We start from the raw sequence: 22,488 nt of genomic DNA, 5'->3' as shown, positions 1-22,488 counted from the left end.
ATACAAATAAAAATTAAATACCTGAAGATCAGTATTGGAAATCTATGATCTTAAACATATTTTGTTTAGGAAGAGATATATAAATATTATCATTCTCGAACGATCAAGTAATTAGCTATTTCACTGAGAAATAATAAAGAGATATGGTATATTATTTTTGAGATGGTATAATATCCACGATATTTTTAAATGATAGAAATTTGAGCAGATATACCAATTGGATATAAACAATTTAAGGTTATTCTATACAACATAATATTGATTGGGGGTTTGTTAGTGCTACTCACACTTTCCTGTATTATCAAAATGCTTTGCCAGCGTGAAGGTACATTTAATTTAAAGTTTTATGATGATATTTGTTATTATATCATCATCGTAATCTGGTTCAAAATGCTCCTCGATAAAAGGATCTTCATCATCCAAACCTAATATATCTAATGTAAAATCTATTACACTAAACATTTTCTTTTCTCCAATATAATCAAATCATCTCTCTCAGATATTTTTAGTAAGATTTTTAATTCTACTCACTTTCTCTATTCCATCCATTGTTACTAGATTATGTAATCCGCTTCTCAAGCATAGTTGATGTTGAAATTCACTAAACCGGACACTCCTCTTGACATTAGAGCCGGCACCTGCGGCCATGAAAATTTTAAATTGAACATGTATTCAATCTTATCTACTTCAGAAAACTTTCACAGTATGTTTTTGGGTTATATCATAGGGTTGTTGATGTATAATATTAGTGAACATATCATCTATATACTTCCTTAATTGTGTAAAAATAATCGAATTAATAAATAACATTTCCATAAAATTTACTAGAAAGGATTTATATTTATAACCTAATCTATTATATAATTATAAAAATTATATATTATTTAATATATAATAATATAATAGCGATAAGAGATTAATCTTACGCCGGACCGCCGTCAATCGCTTTTGACAGTGGAGTGGCATGATTGAGATAACCGAATGATGGCAGCGCATAGGTTCACTTATAGCTAATATCACATTAATTAGCTTACAAACTAACCAGCGTGTATATAGGTAGATGTTTAGCCAGTTTACAACTAACTAGAGTAACAAGCCGAACAAGCTTGCAAATAACCAACTAGTTTAAAAGATAAGCGACTACCAAATAAACAGATCAGCTAGTTTACAAACTCGCATGGGCACCAGCAGCAAGGTGAAAATGGTGCAGTTGTACTATCTTGAAAAAATTAATATATAATATATTTCTTAGAAATTCTGATTTTAAAAAAAAATTGTATTTTTAAAAACTTAAAAGCTGGCTAGGTTAACAATTAAAATTTAATTTATTCAACCAAATTTAAATATTTTTTTAATACAAGTGTAAGGTTATTCATTAACTGCTTATTTATACCTGATATTTTCCTCGTGAAAAATTTTCATTTTTATTATTCAACTTCACTTAGCACTTTTAGTTTTTTTAAGGCCTCATTTGTAATAAACGTGCACTGCTCAAGCTATGCATTACGCATCGTTGTATATTTTTCAAAATCAAGCAAATAAGAAAATTTTAAAATTTGTTTTGAATGTGATATAATTCATTTCATCGTATCACACTTTCTTTAAGTATTTTACCTATTATCTGTTTGCTTTTGAAAAAATTAACGGTCTCGTATCGCTTGGGCGCTGTGTTCTTTTACAATATAGCTTTATAAATTGAATATGAAGAAAAAATCACTTAAAAATGATCATTCTGAAACTAAAATTGGCAAATATATAATTTGACCTTTATATTTTAAGAACAAAAAGACAAATATGAAATGTAACAAAACCAGTAGCGTCATTAGGGAAAAGCACAGGGGGTTTAGTCTCCCTAAAAAATTTGAAGAGCCTTCTAAGAATTTTAAAATTTTTGAAAAAATACCTTTATAAGTTTATAAGAATCATTAAAAAGAATAATTTTTGAGACCCCTGAGATTGTAAAGGCTAGTGACGCCCCTGAACAAAAATAATCAAAAATATCTCATCTAACATAAAATCAGACAAAATAAGACATTATTAAAATTAAAAAATATTATTTTAATTGATATGAAACTTCTTACTAAATTAAGCTTTTATAAATACTAACACTATAACTCTTACCAAACTCTTAAGATTAGCCTATGACATTTTGAATTTTACCTTATGACCAGATTATACGGATATCGGCCCTACTCTGTGACAGTTGGCTGGTAAATGGAACAATCTAGGCAGAAGGGTTCCAATAGGTCAAATTAATTGTGTTCAGATTTGCATTGGTTGTAATGGTTTTTACAATTTTATCCAAACAATGTAAATATCGGGATAATGATTATATTTTAAGGCAAATTTATTTTTTAAAAAAGCAAATCCTTTGAAATCTTTAAAACCCGTACTTGAATTTAAGTTTTATAAATATATATTTGCACTACATTTCTATATAATCACACCCTGATTTTTATAAATCTAATTCATGACTTAAAATATAGGGTTCATGGGGGGGGGGGGGTAAAAAAATCTATCTCTCAACTTCGTCACCAAAAAGTTAAGTAACTCTTTGCTCACTTGCAACATTGTGTTCTGAGGCAATACAATGCTCCGCGTCAGAATAGGAGTGACCCCTATATAAAACTAATAAGAGGTGCGAGGCTTTTATATGTTCAAAAAATTTCCCTCCTCCCGTTTCTTCATCTAATTGAAAAAACGACATGTTCAGCATGGATCTGTCCCTGATCCCTAATAGCATGCCTCTAACTTTTTAACCAGTTTACAAGATCATGCTGAGAAGAGAATTTTAAAATTTGGGTCAGGGTAAATTTAAAAAACCGAAAAATCCTTATTATATCTACCTCATTAAATTCTTCAGGGTGGAAAATAGACGGCAAACTACTTCTTGAATCAAACTTATTCTCTGCATTCATAATTCCTAGAAAAACTTATAAAACGGACTTTATCTCCATTAAATTACTTAATATCTGAAGTGGTAATTCTTTTGTTTTAAATATAGGTTTGGTTCGATTTGTTTCGGGCCTAGTAAAGCTAGAATGGCTGATTTTTTAAATATCGGATCGGCTTCATTGTCCTGGAAAAGATGGAGGGGGGGGGGGCATGGTCCGGTTTAATCCAAACTTATTCAGCTCGGGTCTATTTTTCCCTATAGTTCCTTTTTGTTCGGCTCGATCCTGTTTGATTCGGGTCGGTTCTTATTTTGCCTACTTCGTTTTGTTTGACCTGGCCTACCTTAAGGATTTGTTAAGCTTGGCTTTTTCAGGTTTGGTTTTTTCCGGTTTGACTCTGTTTGGCTTGGCTTTGTATTGTATAGCTTCTTTGTCACGATTGGCTTTGTCAGGCTTGATTTTATTAGTCTTAGCTTTATCGCGATTGGTTTAGTCAGGCTTGTCTGTGTCGGGATTCTCTTATCAGGCATGACTTTGTCGGACTTTGCTTTATCATGATTGGCTTTGTCAGACATTTGTTAGACCTGACTTTGTTAGGATTAGCTTGTTAAGTTTACAAAAAGCATCGTAACAAACGCTGCGAAGCAAGACAAAGCATACCAGTACGAAGTGAAACAAAACCCTAAAAATCAAAATGACGCGTATTTTTATTAAGAAATGGGCAGTAAAATAAATCAAAATGGGTATTTTAATTAAATGGGCAGTAGAAAAAACATTTGGTAGGTATTTTAAATTGATGGGAAGTCAGAGTCTACATGACAGAATTTTTATTGGATGCAAACCCTCCTCAAAAACCTATGCCTACCTCCCTAAATAAATTTCACCGCCTTCGGCGTCAATTTTTTAACATTATTAATTACACTTTTTAATGGTTAATGGTACTCCTTTCATAAATTTTAAAAAGAATAACTTAAATTTATTTCAACTCTATTGGCAGTTAATATTTAATTTTCAAGTTTTTAATTGATTCAATTAGTATTAAAAATAAATATGTAGTTTTAAAATAATTTGAAAGGTATTTTAAATTTTTGGTCAGTTAAATAATTTTCCTGTTTTTTTTATTTACTTTTAGTGTTGTTAAACGGCTCATTTTGAGCCGATTTTTTAAAACGGCTAACTCAATATTTTAGCCAGAAAAATATTGTCGAAGCCTCGAGATTTCGCTAATAGATGTCCAAACCTTTGATCCTTCTACGAACAAAATCTTCAGGCTTGAGTAATATTATTCTGGATGAAATATTGAGTTAGCCGTTTTTAAAAATCGGCTTAAAACGAGCCATTTAACAACACTACTTGAGATATTTAAATTTTTCTCTAGCACCAAAATTACATCATGCTGAGATTATAGATGTTATCAATAAATTATAATTAACTCAAAACCAAATTATCCTGACTTTGTTAAATATTTTGAAATGAAATGGATAAATTCAAATTACACATGGTATGATAGTTTTAAACACTTTATAGCACCAACAATGCATTAGAAGCAAGCAATCGAGTAATTATAGATGAAAATTCTCTTAGATTACGCTTACCTTTATATCGTTTTAATTGTTGCTATGGAGATGGTTGAAAAATGGTCTTTAGCCTATACCACTTCTCAAAAGAGTTTATGACATATCCACCAATAACTTTAGAAAAATGAACATATGCTATAACTGGGCAAAATTTAAAAAAAAATTCCATCAATTAAAATGGATGATTATATTGAGTACTATATCACTGCTGATAAATTGCAAGTAATTAATCACGATGAAATAAATTTTGTGAAAAATTTAGAATGAAGTTCTTATAATCAATATAAGCATCAAGCATTTGGGTTGTATGACTACCTCTCAACAAATATAATAGGAATTTGTTATTGCCCAATATTTAATTATTTATATGTAAACACTAGTATAGTTAAAAGTTACTTTTAAAATTTAAGTTACATTATTTAGATATACCTAGTTACTAGTTATATTTCGAAAGTAAATAGTTATATTACAACTTACTATATAAATCATTTATATAAGGCATCATTTTTTTTATTTAATATAAAAATAATTACGATTTACAAATCTTAATCAAAATAAAATATTCAATTTATTATATAAAAATATAATTACGCTGAAAAAAAAACCGGAGAATAGAATATATTTATACCGAAATATAATATCAGGATATCATAAATATTAGGACTGATAATTTTTTATTCAAAAATCGGGCTTAATACATTTTTATTTACATTTAAGTTTAACATAAACTATTTTCAAAATTTTTGTCTAAAGGACATGCTCGGTTTTGTTAAAAAATAAGCTTTCCTAGACTGAACAAACTTTATAAAATCCCTTTTTAATTAGTTTAGATGCTGGCTTCCGATTTATTTTATAAATTCCACAAATGTTAACCTCATGATATGCCAATGTTATATGCCTTCTTATAACGATAACTAAAAAAAAGATCTTGTTGGCATCTTGCATTGCTACAAAGTTTAATCTATGACAAAAACATTATCAGGCGAAGGCTGTCAAAGTCATTTTAATTATTAGATTGGTTTAATTTAATTAATGAATTTATATAATATTTAACTAAACAAAGATTTTGTTATACATGTATATCTAATTAAAATTTAGTGCAATTATGTAAAACAAGTTATATGAAAATAATCAAAATAGACATCAGAGACTTGCAAAGGTATAATTTGCACGGGATTTTTCTAAAAAAAATTTCGGTCCGGCCTGACCTGGCATTTTTTTAAAGAAATATTTCGGCCCGGCTTGTTTAAAATATATAATATTTATGTTTGATTTTTAAGCTAATAATGAAGATTTCAAATATTTGGTTTTAATATACGGCCCGGCCCTGGTATTTAAAAAAAAATTAAAATACGGCCCGACCCATGATCGGGCCTTCAGGTCTTTGATAGACATAGCGGTAGCTTGATACTAATTTAGAAAGTAGCTTTACAATTAATTAAAATCATAATCTTTTTATTAAATATAATTTTCAAATTTATATTTAAATATCTCCATTATAAATCTAACTTTCCTAATAATTTAAATTGTCGACGATAGGGATTGAATTAAAGATAATTTTGTTTACAGATCATATCGACAAAGTAATTTCCCAGGAAAATAATGAAATATGGAATTTCCTTTTCCTGAATTTACAAAATATTTTAATCGCGATAAATTTCATTGTAAGATGTGGCGGAATTTATTCAAAAAAGACTAGTAGCTTTAACGAGAAAATATGTAAGAGCAATATATAAAACAAATTTAATATCAATGCTTAGCTTAAAATGATATTATATAAACCTAAAAAAATAGTTATTTCAATCCTTTCACATTTTAATAGATAAAAACTTAAAGGATAGTGGCAAGGAAAGTTGGCAAACATGGGCATACACTTATACCCTACATAATTTTTATTCTAACTTTTACAATTTTAGACTAACCCTAGCCAGATCAAAAAATGCCACACACAATAGATGATTTTTTTAAAATTATATTCCTATTGTAAATCATTTGACGCCTTTTTTTAAATCTAAAAATGCTCAAATGAATATTTTTGATGATTTTTTTATATAAAAAGTATCATATTAAATTTAATACTGTATTGCATGCTAATGTTGAACAATTATTTAGTTATAGCTTATACTTTCTGATCGTCGCTCTAGACTTAGGGATGATAGTATGGAAAAATTATTATAGAGAAGTAATAGAAAATAAATTAATTGTATATATTTGAAATTTTAGTGATATTTTTCATAAGAGGAAATAGAGATATGTAAAAAATATTTTTAAAAAAAAATTCTAAATTGGCGTAAAAAGTAGCATAGCTAATAGAGCGCTACTATTTTGAAAATGTTAGCGTTAACGCGCTAATCTTAAAAGTAGCTTTTAACAAAACTGTTCTTATTCATTAGTCAGATTAATTATCAATATTAACTATATAAAAAAGGCCCGCATACAGAATAAAAATTCTGATGGGGTCACAAGTATCTCATGGTCTCAAGGAAAGTTTCTAATATGGGATTTCTCTTGTCTGGACACTAACTCCCCCTCTAATTTTAACAAGGACGCTCTGAACAGAGCTCAAAATTTTAAGATTGGAAAATACAGTGCTGATTCCTCAAATTACATATTCATACCCATCATTTGCTCCACCTTAATTACATATGGTGATTTAGCTAAAAACTTTTTTAAAGACGTTGGCAGCCTAATCAGAAAAAATTCCGGGGAGCCTCACGAAGGTTTTTACTTAAGGCAGAGGATCGCTATAGCCATTCTTAAGGCTTATTATGTTTGTTTCGATCTCTCCTGATGATTAGTTGAAGGAGGTTTTGAGTAATTTTGCTGCTTTCGCTTTTATTTATTTTGTATTTTACATTATTTTATGATCTATGCCTCAATATTGTCCTTTGGTATTATATTTTTTTTTCGCAATCATTTACTAATTATATTAATTTTATATTTTTCATTTTATAAAAATAAATAAAAGTAATTTTATTTTTAAAAAAAATTATCATATTAAAAATATAATTAATTATAATCATATATTTATTTAGAAGTAACTAGTCATTTCAAAAAATATAACTTTACATTAACAACACTAGTAAACATGTTGTTGGTTTGGGTATAAGATTAAACTACTATAAACCTCCTCCAGCAGTCAAGGACACTTCAATAGCTAAAAGGGCTCTTGTTGTACAATAACAAGTTTTAATAATTATTTAGATTTGTTCAAATGACACAATATGCAATAATAATCTGCAATTCCATATTGGATTTAATTTTTGATATATTTGTTAATTTACAAATTTTTATACATTAGATATGTTAATTTTCATAAAATATTTTTAATTACTTATAATAAAAGACATTATATATACTAAAAGGCTCTGTAAAATCACATGCAATTTTTAATTAAATATTAAGATATAAAAATTATTTTCAATAAAAACTGCAATTCTAGAACATTTTTTATAATTTTTTTAATTCACTAACTTTTTTATTCATATTATATACTTGATAGCTAATAATAAAAAGATATTTAAATATATACTGTACAATACAATTTTAGTTACAATTCTTCAATTTTTTACTGTTCAATATTATATAAATACTGCCCAAATTGTTAATTTTTTTGATAAAAGAATACTGCCCATTATAATAAATTTCCTGCCCATAAATTTATAAATATTGCCCAAAAGATTAATTTGTTGATAATAAAAATACTGCCCATTTACTGCAAAAATAATTATAGTATTATATATTTTTTGGATAAAGTGGAAAAAGGGAAATAAATTTTCTAATCGTTTTAAAAAAAATTATAAAATAAGATTTTATAGAAAGATTTATAATTGCATAACATGGAAATATTATCCTGAGGATCAATTGGTGATATCTTCTCTTAAATAACCAAATAGTTTAAAAAAAATTTTTTTAACTTTAGCCATCAATTAATAAGAAAAATTTACCATAAATTAAGAGCAAAGTATGAATACTTTCAATTTTAGTAAAAAAAAAGAATTATTATTATGTTGTTACTTTCCTAATACATAAATGCGCCATGTATAAATTTATATTTCTAAATAATTTTTAAAAGCATAATTTAGTTAGGTTCTATTTTTTAAAAATTTATATTATTTTTTCTAATTTTTTTTATGCCATTAGACTCATAAATAACATAAATTTGTTAGTAACTAATTTAAATAAAATGAATCATCCTTTAATCTTTATCACTCATATACATGTTGCAAGTAGTAATTTTTCTTCGAACAGCATCGATAACAATCCTTTAACGTGGAGAAAGGCAAAAAGAACAAAATCAAATAAACCAGGAGGCTTTTTAAAAAAGATTACTAATTTATTCGGAAAATTAACATTCGAAAAAAAGGATGAACGAAAAAGGAAAAGATCGCCCCAAAATCAACTGCCGATTTTTAAATACCGCTTCCTTTTCAGGCGAAAATCCGTTTTTAGGGCTCCGAAACTTGTACCAGCCCTAACATATAACTCATTCGAAAATCTAAATGACGAAGAAAAGCCGAGCTGCGAAATTGAGTGGAATCGAGGGAGAGTGATCGAGGTGAATGGGGAAAAATATTATTACGACAATCCCTACGTGTCAGTGAAGCCATTTGAACCCCGGTTCGAAGACGATTTTAGTAAAGATTAGATTAATTATTAAAATGAATATCAGGTATCAAGTGTGTTGTAATTAACTCAATTTTTTCTTTCAATCCAGAAATGTTAAATTTGTGTAAATTTATTTTACAGATTATTGATAATTTTTACAATGCTAATTGATTTCCCATTATTCTAAATTAAAATAATGTTGCTTACACTACAAAATATGAATAATAATAATCTTTATATTAAAAATATTAAATACATCAAAAATATATATTATTTTCTCCAAAAAATATATAAAACCCGTAAATAAATATAGAATTTTAAAATAAATTACAATATTACATTTACATTATTATAATCCAACTATCAAATCAACAAAAAATTGGGAAATTATTTCCACCAAGAACTAAATGATTTTATGGGGTTATCCATTCCGAAATAAGGCTTGGTATTATATCCTTTATTAAGGTGAGCTGAAGAAGTATTTTTAGACCAAATACTAGATAGTGATATACAATTTTCAAAACCTAGTATATTTTATAACAAATTTTTTAATTATAATTTAAAAGTAAAAATAAAATTCTCGTAAAATGTAGAAAATTTTAAAAAAATGATATTTGTATTTAATAATGGTTTTACAAACCTTGTTTAGCTTCTTTAAGGTGAACTATATCAAAATCATCGTTATCCGAAAAACTACTGTGTATAGCTGCCGTTTCTTTTTGATCATAGAAGGTAATCATTTGATCGGGAATTTCCAATATTGCAGATTCATATTTTGCATATACGCCATGAAAACTTTGGTCTAATTCAACAAAGCTTTATCAAATTAAAATACATCTTGCTAGAATAGGTCCAAAACTACGATTTTTTTGAGACTACTTTTACAGATTATAATGAAATCATGTTAATTTTTAAAACTTTTAGAATTTTATAGAATTATGTTTTGTACATATTTTTATCTTCCGTGAAAAAGTTAATTAAATTTTCAAAATTTATGATTTTTTTAAAAATCAAATTTTGGACAGCTTAATAATTCAAAAACTATACAGATTATTTTAGACATAAAAAATTAAATTATTATTTATCATAAAACATTTTTTACACTACTTTCCGCTATGATTGGCGGGTTTCAGATTTTCATCACTATCCGTTAGACTTAGTTTTAAAACATGCAAAAGGTGTATAGGATTTTGGATACTTTGCAAATTAACCAACTCTTTCAACGATGTATAGGATTGATCGGCGTCCTTAATTGAAGTCGCTAGCTTAATTAGATGCTTGATATTGGATATAATTTCAGTTATAACCGGTTTCAATAAATGCTGAGCATTACCGTTGAAATTGTTTGGATTAATATGAGAATCTAAAAGTAGTTGGCTATAATAATTTTTGTTTATATGATGATATAATGAGTAAAAAATTTGAATATTTTTTGTATTATATTGAATCATTCCGTTAAATTTGTCCTATGTTTTACCTCTAAAGCAATTTTATTAATTTCTAAAATACAATAACTTTAACTTAAGTTATTCTTTAAGAATGCTAAATAAATATAATCTACATTTAACAAATTAGGCATGTAAAAGATATTTAGAAATATATAATTTCTTTAAGGTTAAAGCATTAGGTCAAAATTAATGTAATGATATTGAATATAAATATGACCCATATAAAAACGTAATCTGGTATGTATTTTTTGTATTATTTCAATTAGGGCTCGGACTAAAAAAAAAATGAACTTCAAAAATTAAAAAATGAGACCAAAACATAAATTCAAGACAAAATTAATTTTGAAATTTAAAAACAAAATTATTTGAAATCAAAATATTTTTTATGTCCACTATCTAATTTCAATAATACTTATAACAGAGAGCTGCAGACGTACAATTTGCACGTGGCGATTTCAAATATTTGATTTTAAAATATGCGGCCCGGCCTGGCCCGGATTTTTTTTAAAAAAATTCAGGCCCTGCCTGTGTATATTTTGAAAAATTAAAATACGGCCCAGGACCGGGCCTGTAGGTCTCTGACTTAGATATCATAAATAAGAATAATGTATTATTTAAAAACAATACTAACATTGATATGAAATTAAGTGTAAAATAAATTAGAAATATATTTTAAAAAAGGTATGCTATATTAATTACAATGCATAGTCTTGATCTGCATCTAGCTTAATTTTTCAAGCAAATAAAAAAATTTGTTATTTGCCCCAAAAAGGCAGACCCGAAATAAAAATAAAGATTATCCGAAATGATTTTCAAATCTTTAATGCATAGTATGACTCACTGTATATCCTTAGTATGAGTTGATCGAGTGGACATTGACACGTCCAAAATGTGGCTAACTACTTGACAGACCTGAGTAGCGTAACTGAGGCATGATAAGTTGTGAATAAAAATGGTGCTATACTCTATTGGTTGTGGTGGCGATTCTTCTCGTTATTTTTTGACATAAAAAATCATATTGTTGACATACATATATGATATAATAAGACAGTTGATTATTTGTGTAACTCCACTTTTGGTGGAAATAAAGTTAGTCTAAAATATATCCTCCTGGGTCACTTCTCCAGTAAATAAAAGAACCACCAAAAGATAATTTTAAAATAGTTATTACTTCTTAATGTTCTAGATTCAGATGAAATGTTTTTTTTTCTTCAATTTGGACATATTTTTTAAAAATCCTTTTTTTATTTAGCATAAGGGGAAGAGAAATAATATTAGTACGATTTTTAGAAATGGCTAACTCAATATTTTAGCCAAAAAAATATTGCCTGAGCCTCAAAATTTCGTCATAATCTTCAGGGTTGCATAATATTTCTCTGGGTAAAATATCGAGTTTATAAAAATCGATTCAAATCGAGCCGTTTAACAATACCAGTGCTCCTTCCGAATACAATATTCGAATTAGGTTTAATATATTTCGAACGAATAATTACATTTTATTATTTACGAATATTATTTGAATAGAAAAGAAATTCTAATAATATTTTCTTAAATGTCAATATTTTCACATAAAATTTTGTAGTTTATAGTTCACTATTTTTGGAATATCCGCCATATAATTTTGTGAAATTTATTTTGTCTTAACTTTTTTAGGAATGATCGACTAGCTATTTTATCTAAATAATTTACAAGACTAAATTGTAAATAAAACATTTTAATTATTAGTGTTGCTTTTTCTTTAGTGACAAACAAAATATACGATTTATTTTTTATGCTTCATGATATGTTTAATATTTATTATATTATAACTTGGCTGAAATTTATTTTTTGTTAACTTTATGTGCATTAATTTTTGTAAAATTGATGTTTGTATATTCGAATAAACAATAAATAACTCGAGTATATTATGTTTATTCTAATAGTAATCTAATATACCAAGCACATTTCTTTTTAATGGTAATAAAGAAAAATAAAAGCTTTCAAATCAATCAAACAATATTCGCTAATATGAATAATATTTAAATACGAATATAATAATCAAAATTAATATTCGTGAATAGTTGAATAAATAAGACATTCGATTTGTAAAAGAAATACTAGTAGTGGTTAATGATCTTCTCGTAATTCAATAAAATTTATAACTAAAAATTCGCACGTCTGTTACTTATATTTCATCAACAGGAATTTCCCTTATCTAAAATCTGATAAAGGTGTCGTAATTAATATTTATTTAAAAAGATATATTTGTGTAATTAATGTTTTTAAAAATATATTAATTTTGTAATATATATATGAACCTGTCATTGGCCGTGTATTTTATTTACTTTATGGAAAAGAAATAAATAAAGTGGAACAATGGGAATCATTATTAAAATAATTAAAAAAGATCGCCATTCAATTATCATTTTTTTTGCAACAAGATTGATAATTATGAAATATATTATATGAAAATAAAATTTATTGGAACTTACAAAAATTTGTAAATCAAAATATTATAATAAAGATAGTAATATTCCAAAATAATAAAATAAGGTATAAACATATATCGCATTTAATAATATAAATAGGGACCCGGAACAAGGGCATTTATGTGTTCCCGTTCCGTTCTAGTCAAAAAATTGTTCCATTCCAGTTCGGTACCACCTTTTGGAATGTTCTGAAACGGTTTTAAAAAAAATATCCATTTTAATACATCTTTATTAAATTATTAAATCAATCAATTATTACATCGAAGCAATAATATATTTTTTTAAAAGATAATCATTTATATTGATTCTTGTCGTGTTAGTATAAATTTAAGCATCGAAAAAATATGTTCAAGACTTACCTGACTATATGGAGCTAATACGATTTGGGCCAATTCATAGAGGATCGAATTTTTTACTTTATTGGATTCCTAATATTCAAGCAAATTTTATGATTATCTAGACGACGCTCTAAACTTTTTTATAGTTGATAGAATATCCAGAGTTGTTAAAGTAGCGCGCTAACTTTTTTGGTAGCTATAGCTAATAGCGGTTACTTTTTTTGTAATTATTTAATTTTTTAGCGCGCTATTTTTTTTGTAAGTAGCCGCTACTTCGCTACTTTTAAAAAATATAATGAAGGTAAGTATAAACATGAAAATTTAAATATAATATCATAATTAATTATAATTTTTATGATTTATTATTTAATTTTGAAATTGAAATATAATTTCAATTTGTAATTTATATTTTCATTTGTATTATAAACCTAAATCACGTGTTAATAATTTAAAATGTGATTGCCTATGGATATCCAAATCGTTGAAAGTGATTCAGACAATGATATTAATGAAATGGAAGATACCAGTGAAGAAAATGTTCTTAATAGCTATAATACAAATTTCCCATTCCCTAGATTTGAAAATTTTTTAAAATAAATATATAAACAAAACTGGTTTCAAATTTATTTGTTTAAAATGTAAAAAAAAATATTTCCTCAAATTAATCCAGTAGCTATAACCTCAAGAAACACCTAAAGGTAAATTATCATTTTTACATTCTAATAATATTTATTTTATAAGACTGTTCATGAGTTTTAAGGAAATGGAGAAACATCTAAATAATTTTGGTATAAGCGACTATCCAAAAAGACTAATTCAATTCACCATATTAATATGCAAATGACAATATTTCTCAGAAATTGGCTGATAAAGTTATTGTTGATTTTATAATTTATACAGTTCAGCCAATGTCCTTAGTTGATAATCCACCATTTACCATGATGATTAAAACTCTATCCCCTGGTACAACAATTTTATGCCGCCAGACACTAATGAATAAAATAGCAGATAACTTTAAAATGATGAAAGATGCTCTAATAGTAGAGTTATCAGAGATATCATATATATGTACCACGGAAGATAGTTGGACACATAATAGAAGGTAAAAACTTATTTATATTTATAAATTGATCTGATTAAATAATTTTGAGCTTATTTGGGAATCACAGGCCATTGGCTAGACCCTATGACTTTAAAAAGAAGATCTGTGGCATTAGCCCTCAAAATGATAATAGGATGCCAGACATACGATGTACTTGCAAATAAAATTATTGATAATCTATCTTATATTAAAAAATGTATATAAGATTAAATACGCCCTTACCCTAAAGTGCTAGTGTCGAGAAATTATTTAGTAAGGCAAAACTTATACTTTCTGATCGTCGCTCTAGCTTGGGGATGATAATACTGAAATGATTTTATTATTAAAATGCAACAAATTACCATAAATATTTATTTTTACTACATAAATTTTTTTATAATCAAAACTAACTATATTTTAATATTTATAAATGTTGATTTTTATATATTTATAAATGTTGATTTTTATATATTTACTATACAATAACATTATAGGCAAAAAATAAAAAATTTGTTTGTAAATATTTTTAAAAAAGTAGCTAAAGCTACTTTTTTTGACAAATAACGATAGCGGTAGCGCGCTACTTTTTCTAACAAATAGCGATAGCGGTAGCGCGCTACTTTTTCTAACAAATAGCGATAGCGGTAGCGCGCTACTTTTTTTAACAAATAGCGGTAGCGCGCTACTTTTAAAAGTACCGTTTAACAACTCTGAGAATATCATCCTTTTTGTAAGTTTTTCTTTTTCTTGTCCTTCTGAAGATTTATCCGAATTGCTTATTATATTTAATTCTTCATCTTTAAAATTTTAAATGTTTCCATGACAATAAAATGTTTCATAGCTAATTTTTTTCTCTTAGTTCAAAAGAGATTTAAACGTAGGGTCTTAATATAAGACAGAAAAAAGTAATTAATTTTTTCCCCTTTTGTTAAGAGCTGAAATCGAGTCTTGTGATGATAGGGAATCAATTTTTTGAAGCCTTATTTTACATTTGGTCAATTGACCTATAAAGTCACCTGAAAAATGCTTTTTTGGAACATTAAGCTTCTTCCTTTAACGGCTTTAATGAGGCCACCATTTTTTACAGTCTTCCAATCTTCATCGGAGAAAAAATTTAGGGTGTATCATTTGTAAATATTTGGAAAATAAAAAGAAATGTAAAATATTATTCCAAAAATATTTTAAAAACGTGATATGACCGATAACCGACCCAATGACTAAATACTGCATTGCTGGTGTTATCCATGGAAAAATGATCATTTTTGCTCTATAAGTGTATATTTACGTGTTAAACATTATTCCAGAAAATTTTATAAAAATATTTTAATTCGACTGATACCCGCCTAATAACCAACAGGTTACCAGTCAAATAATAAAAATTTGTTAATCAAATATTTAGTAAGTGTCGGTCTTGAGTTCGGCAATCGGCCAAATCAAAATATTTTTATAAAATTTTTTGGAATAATACTTAACACCTATTAAAAAAATTTCCATGGGTAACGCAAGCAATGTCGTATTGAGTCATTGGGTCGGTTACGAGTCGGGTATCGGTCTCAAATCCCGATATTTTCAAAATAATTTTAGGAATAATTTTTTACATGTATTTATAGGAATAAAAATATAAAAAAAACATTTTTCAATGTTACTAGCAAATTTGGTCCAACGAATATTTAGTAAGCGGTCAGTTTTGAGTTTGGCAATCGATCAAATCATAATATTTTTAAAATATTTTTAAGGATAATGTTCTACACGTAAATATAAGCATTGGAAACAAAAATGAAGAGATTTCAATCAATAACGCCAGCAATATGTGCCTTACAAGTTTGCCGTTATTTATCGATTCTAGACCTACGCATAAATTAAATGTCAAAGAAACCTATCATTTTTATTTAATTTTGAGGTTATCCACATATATCTATACCCAAATACAAAAAAAGTGCTAAGGTTTTAACGCCCTCTTTTGGATATATTAGTTAATTTTATAATTGAAAAATGAAATTTGAGTTGTGATAAGGTAGCAAATATATTTATTTTCCATTAAATATTAAAGAAAAATAGAATTAAATATAATTTGATATTTAATCTTAATTTTTTATTTAATATAAAATTGAATTAAGTATATTTTAAGAAATGTTTCTAAAAATTATTTTTATAAAAAGATTATATAATAAAATTTTGATTTAATATGAATTGTTTTTTAGCAATGCAATTTAACAATACAGTATTTAGTCATACTCACTAACCTTTGTTAATTGGATTTAATGGCCCAGTATTCGGAAATATAATCAAGGAAGCTGCTTCCATTGCCATTTCGATATCTTCTCGATTTATTTGTTGTAATTTGTAGTGTGAAGTAGGAATTGGTTTAATACATTTTATTTTATTATTTTCCAAGAACATCTGAAAAGTGATTTAAATCGTTAAACAATTCAACAATGGGTATGTGGAAAATATATCTTTTTATAAAATTTACAAAAAAATACATCTTGCCAGATAGGACGGGAGAGGCGGATTTTGGCGGTTTTAATTAAATTGTCACCATTTTTATTTGAAGTAGCGCTGTCAGATGGGCATGCGTCAGCTGTATAACGTCTATGTCTATCACTACGTGATGTCAGAAGTGTAGGAGTAATATGAGTAAAACCTATATCCTCGTCGGTTTTATCTTAAAAGATTATATAATGAAATATAATTTTAGTGGTATACGAATACTACATAGAGGGAAATATAGTACGCTGACCAGTCTAAACCAGATATTTTGATATAGGGTAATGAAATGATTTCTTTCAGCCTTATAAAATCGAGTCTGAGAGCTCAAATCTTGGTATTTTATTGAATCCAAACTATTTTTAAAATATATTATTTTATAACGTTAACCGTTGGATTGAATTATTTAATAGATAATGTGCAAAAATATACAATAAAATAATATTTTCCATAATTTTTATCCGATTAGCAATGTTTGTAATTAACTCTGAATTTATGCTAAAAATGTGTTCCACCGGAGCTAAGAATGATATTACAATGTTATATTTTATGAATAAGGAGAGATGGGCGCGGGCCGTGATGCGTGACACGATGGGTCACAGCGTGAGTATGAATAAATTTTAAATTATTAGGCGTGACAAGTCTTCCCAAAATACCCCGTGAATCTCGGAAATTTCAATTTTTAAAATTGTTTTTTTATAAATATAAATTTGCAATTTTATAATTATAAATATATATTTTCTAATTTGATTAAGTTCTTTTTGAAAAATGAATAATTGAAAACAAAAAATTTCAGCATTTTAGAAACGACATTTTTTTCTGTCTTATAAAATTTGAATTGAATGAAAAATAATAAATCTCTCAACTCTCGTTCAGCTATGGGAATTTGGTAATAAATAAATTTAATTTAAATATGTCTTTTCATTTATCAATACTGCTCGAATAATCTGAGCCCAGATTCTAGTCCCACAATAAATGAAGTTTATCTATGGAAACAAAAATTAGTAAAATTTTGACAGCCTTCTAAAGGTGTGATACAATAATTATTAAAAACCCTAAAAAATAGAAAAATTTTTTAAAGGAAAGATTTATTATGCGGCCATACACAAGGTAGGCCTAATTCTAGATCCAAATTTCAAGTCTTAAATATTTAATACACGAAGAAAAGGAAGGTATATATAGAACAACCTAAAAAATGCGAAATGATATGAAATCAGATCATATGCATAAGTCAATGCCAACTATCATTTACAACTTCTCTAATTCATCCTAAACACATAAAAGATCGTATATTCTAAATGAAACATTTAGAGAATTTCTAGATGATTCTGATGAAGCTTCAACATCTACCAATGAAAGTTGTGAGGATGAGCTTAAAAGATTCATCGCTCATAAAACAATGACAATATTTTTATATTTTGGAAGCAAGAAAATTCAGTCCCATTTTTGAGAAAACTAGCTAATAAAATTTTGTCCGTCTTGGCATTCGGCTTCTAGTGATTATTTTCTTTAGCCAATGGATCAGTAGAGGAAAAGCGAAGACAATTTAAATAAAAAAACATGAGCATTCTTCTTTTCTAAATAAAATTTAGATTTATAAATTGTAATTATTTTCTGTTATTAATATGGAATTAGAGAAATAAAACTATGATAAAATTCAATAAAGCGTAAAAATATAGCAATAAATAGTGAAGGTCAACGGTCCTATCGGTCTTAGACCGGGATCGGACCGGACCGATCTTTTTTTGAGGACCGTGGTCCGGACCGGTCTTTTATTATTGTTTAAGTTTGTTTTACTATTCAATTAATATAATTTTTTTGTATATTTTATTTTATGATATTTTTCTAGAGTTATTTTAGATTTTGTTAATTTTTATTTTACAATATAAAAACCATAAGTTTGTCCAAGAAACATTTTACTTATAGTCCCAATAAAAAAGATAGAGTATGTGTTCACTGCAGTACCAAACTTAATGTATCGTCAGCAACTAGTAACAAAATAATTGTTTATAATTTTTTAAGCAATAAATTAATCAAAATAAGCAGTAATATTATTAAAATATTTTGGTTATTATATAGTAATATTTTTTTTAAAGAAACTGTCTGTATAATTTATTGTAAAAATTACTTAACCATATTCTTAATAAAATAATTAGGTACCTTAAGCAGACATCTGATAAAACATAAAATATATACTTCTAATGATGAAAATATCTCAAAAAATACAATCTACTCTTAATTTTAATATGCCCTCCACAAGCACAAAATCATTTTCTTCAATACCATTGGATAAATTTTATTGTTTATATAATACTCTTATATTTAATAAAATGATAAAACAAATCAAATTAGGTTAAAAAAAATATGTTTTTTTATTTAGGACCACAGTCTAGATCGATCTTTTTCTTAAGGACCGTGGCCCAGTCCAAAGGTATCGGTCCAGTCCAGACCGTGACCTTCACTAGCAATAAAGTATTGAAAAATTTAAAAACACCATGAATTTTTGGGCGTGATCAAAATATTGTGTTTCATGGGCAGGCGGGTCGGGTCATATTTGTTTTTGTGGTAAGCATGAAAGGGCGTGAATTCCTTATGTTATCATCGTGAGAGGACAGGCCGTGAATAAAAAATTAGGCCTGCACCCACCTCTAGAATAAAAGCCTTATTTATATATAATGTTTTATATTTTGTTTCAATAAATATGAATTCTTTTCAAAATAAAAAAGAAACAAATGGACTCGGTTTTGATGTTTTTACATTCTTTGTGGTTTCTCCAGTTTATTTAAATATAAATATGATATGATATGGATTATGGATGAAATAATGTACGGAGTAGAGGTGGGTGCAGGTCTAATTTTTTATTCATGGTGTAGCAATAAAAAATATTCATGTCCTTTCATGCTTACTACTAAAAAAAATTTGACCCAACTGCTCATGAGACAATAATTTGATCACTCCCGTCAAGCCCCAAAATTCAGGGCATTTTTAAATTTTTCAAAACTTTATCGCTATAATTTTACGCTTTTTTGAATTTATTCTATCATAGTTTTCATTTCTCTAATTTCATATTAATAACACAAAGAATGTCATGCTTTTCATTTCAATTGTGCTCAACTTTCCTCTATGGTTATAGAAAATAACCTTTCACTAGAAACCGAACTTGGGGTTGACAAAATTTTAATAGTTTGCTTCTATAACTTTAAAATATTGTCATTGTTTTATGATTGATGGTGATTGGCCCCATGATCTATTACAATATTTTTATAATTTATTTAAATATTTGTTTCAAATAATCATAATTAATTGGAATTAGGCCCTGGCAAAAATATAACAGCCGAGTTGGACTTTCAAATATATATCAAAAAAATATTTCATAGAACATAATAAAAAAATAAACCACATTAGAGTAAAATAGAGGTTAGTCAGAAAGGAAAGCATGATTTGAAGGAAACAGCTGAGTATGCAAGTTTTTTAAATACATTTTAAGTAATTTACCAGTAATATTGTAGTTGTATGTTGGGTCATATGTTATATTAAGAATTTTATATATCTGTGGTAAATGAGATCCCGATAGGAGTTGGTGTTCACTGTAAAAAATAGTAAAGAAAAAATGAGATATATCATTGAAAAATATAAATTAATAAAATCAAAAATTACATTTTGAGATTTAGACTAGAATGAGCAGTAATCAAGAATATTGTTTTAAACATTTTTGATATGAAATGACTACGTATTTTATCAAGACACTTCAATTTATTGTACAAGCCATTAGTATATTCATCTTTCAATATATAAAGAGTTGTTAAAAGTTGTTTCTCTCTATCGAGAATAGTTTTTTTGCCATTATATATTTTTGTCCTTTCAGCTATTTGATATTTCAAGGCATTGATATGAGACTCAACTATAATATAATTAAACTATAGTGTAATTATGTTTTCATACCTTCTTTGTTATAATCTTGATATAATATATTATATTTTGGGGGGTCCAACAAACTTGAAAAATGTTCCTTAAAATATTAAGTTATAAATTTAAGCAATAATTTTCACATACTGAAACAATATAACATTTTTGAATTATTTCAGAGGCCCTTAAAGTAAATTATTTATAAATAAACAAAATAATTTCAACTTTTCTTTTAATTTAACCAATTGTTCTTTTTTTGTATATAACTTTTCTAAAAGATCATAATAACTTTATTTATTTATTATAAATTTATATATTCTACTATTTTACCTTAAGCTTGAACAATTATTGGAGTAATTAAAATTACCTCGCTTTATGCATAATTCACAATAAAATTGCTCATTCTTTTTTGTACATAATAAGCAATTGTGGTATTTTTTATTAATCATTAAAATATTATTTTCTTGAAATATATTTATTTTCACGAACATATTGTCAGGTCACGTGTGACATCGATTAGACAGGGCATATATTGACATAGCAAATGCTTATAATTTAGGGAAATGGTCACCTTAGAGGTCTGCATTGGGCGGAGTTTCGGCCCGCCCGTTCACGCCCACACTACTAGGTGGGCGGGCGGATGGGCGGAGAAGAGAGAGAAGAGAAGAGAAGAAGAGAAGAGAAGAGAAAGAAGAGAAGAGAAGAGAAGAGAAGAGAAGAAGAAGAGAAGAGAAGAGAGAGAAGAAGAAGAAGAAGAAGAGAAGAGAAGAGAAGAGAAGAAGAAGAGAAGAAGAAGAAGAAGAAGAGAAGAGAAGAAGAAGAAGAAGAAGAAGAAGAAGAAGAAGAAGAGAGAGAAGAAGGAAGAGAAGAGAAGAGAAGAGAAGAGAAGAGAAGAGAAGAGAAGAGAAGAGAAGAGAGAAGAGAAGAGAAGAGAAGAGAAGAGAAGAGAAGAGAAGAAGAGAAGAGAAGAGAAGAGAAGAGAAGAGAGAAGAGAAGAGAAGAGAAGAGAAGAGAAGAAGAAGAGAAGAGAAGAGAAGAGAAGAGAAGAGAAGAGAAGAGAAGAGAAGAGAGAGAAGAGAAGAGAGAAAAATTTATCAAAAATGGGCAGGCGAGCGGGTATAAAAAATTTGAAACTATGGGCGGGCTGGGCGGGCGGGTTAAAGAAAAATTTATCAAAAATGGGCAGGCGAGCGGGTATAAAAAATTTGAAACTATGGGCGGGCTGGGCGGGCGGGTTAAAAAAATTGAAACTATAGGCAGGCTGAGCGGGCGGGTTAAGAAATTTGAACAATGGGCGGGCGGGTTGAGGAAATTTAAAATTTTTGTTCAAAAACAAACTAAAAAAAAATTATTTAAATGAACTATATTAACAATATTTCTTTTTTTATTGTACCAATCGTTTTTTTTAAGTGGAGAACATTTACCTAACTATATTATGTAATAAACACAACAATAAAACTTCTTAGAATAAATAAACATTTTTGTCTATTAAAAATTTCCTTTTATGGGAATGTAATGAAATTTCTCTTAAAATTTCCTTTTTTTGGGTTTGCCATCTGCATTGTATTATTTTATTTTAGTAATAATTGTTTATCTTTATAATTGCCCTTTTCATTTTTATTTTATTATATAATATATAATATAAATTTTATTTTTTATAACATAATTTTTAATAAAAAAA

At 27.2% G+C, this 22,488-nt stretch overlaps 1 protein-coding gene across 1 annotated transcript; it reads right to left on the bottom strand.

Moving 5' to 3' along the window:
• Positions 1 to 9,367: 9,367 nt before the first annotated feature.
• On the bottom strand, positions 9,368 to 21,241 carry LOC135924676 (uncharacterized). The gene is made up of 12 exons (XM_065459770.1): positions 21,138 to 21,241; positions 21,033 to 21,095; positions 20,955 to 20,991; positions 20,844 to 20,910; positions 20,559 to 20,802; positions 20,397 to 20,488; positions 16,898 to 17,079; positions 16,658 to 16,814; positions 11,369 to 11,513; positions 10,187 to 10,456; positions 9,720 to 9,895; positions 9,368 to 9,603 (listed from the first exon to the last, which is right to left on the bottom strand). Exons 5-12 carry the CDS (start codon positions 20,609 to 20,611, stop codon positions 9,467 to 9,469), a joined length of 1,212 nt encoding a protein of 403 aa, XP_065315842.1. The 5' UTR covers positions 20,612 to 20,802; positions 20,844 to 20,910; positions 20,955 to 20,991; positions 21,033 to 21,095; positions 21,138 to 21,241; the 3' UTR covers positions 9,368 to 9,466.
• Between the last annotated feature and the right edge of the window lie 1,247 nt (positions 21,242 to 22,488).

This window comes from Gordionus sp. m RMFG-2023, chromosome 2, assembly GCF_954871325.1.
Source record: "Gordionus sp. m RMFG-2023 chromosome 2, tfGorSpeb1-WG-v2, whole genome shotgun sequence".
Classification (NCBI taxonomy): Eukaryota; Metazoa; Nematomorpha; class Gordioida; order Chordodea; family Parachordodidae; genus Gordionus; species Gordionus sp. m RMFG-2023.
This window is presented reverse-complemented; position numbering and strand designations above follow the sequence as displayed.

Bases quoted from the DNA above. Each gene is read 5' to 3' on its own strand.
- LOC135924676 (XM_065459770.1), bottom strand. From the start codon at position 20,611: ATGTTTAAAACAATATTCTTGATTACTGCTCATTCTAGTCTAAATCTC. The intron at 16,815-16,897 runs GTATTTTTTTGT...ATCACTTTTCAG, and splicing joins CCCGTCCTATCTGGCAAGAT to ATGTTCTTGGAAAATAATAA. The intron at 9,604-9,719 runs GTTTGTAAAACC...AAAATATACTAG, and splicing joins CCTTAAAGAAGCTAAACAAG to GTTTTGAAAATTGTATATCA.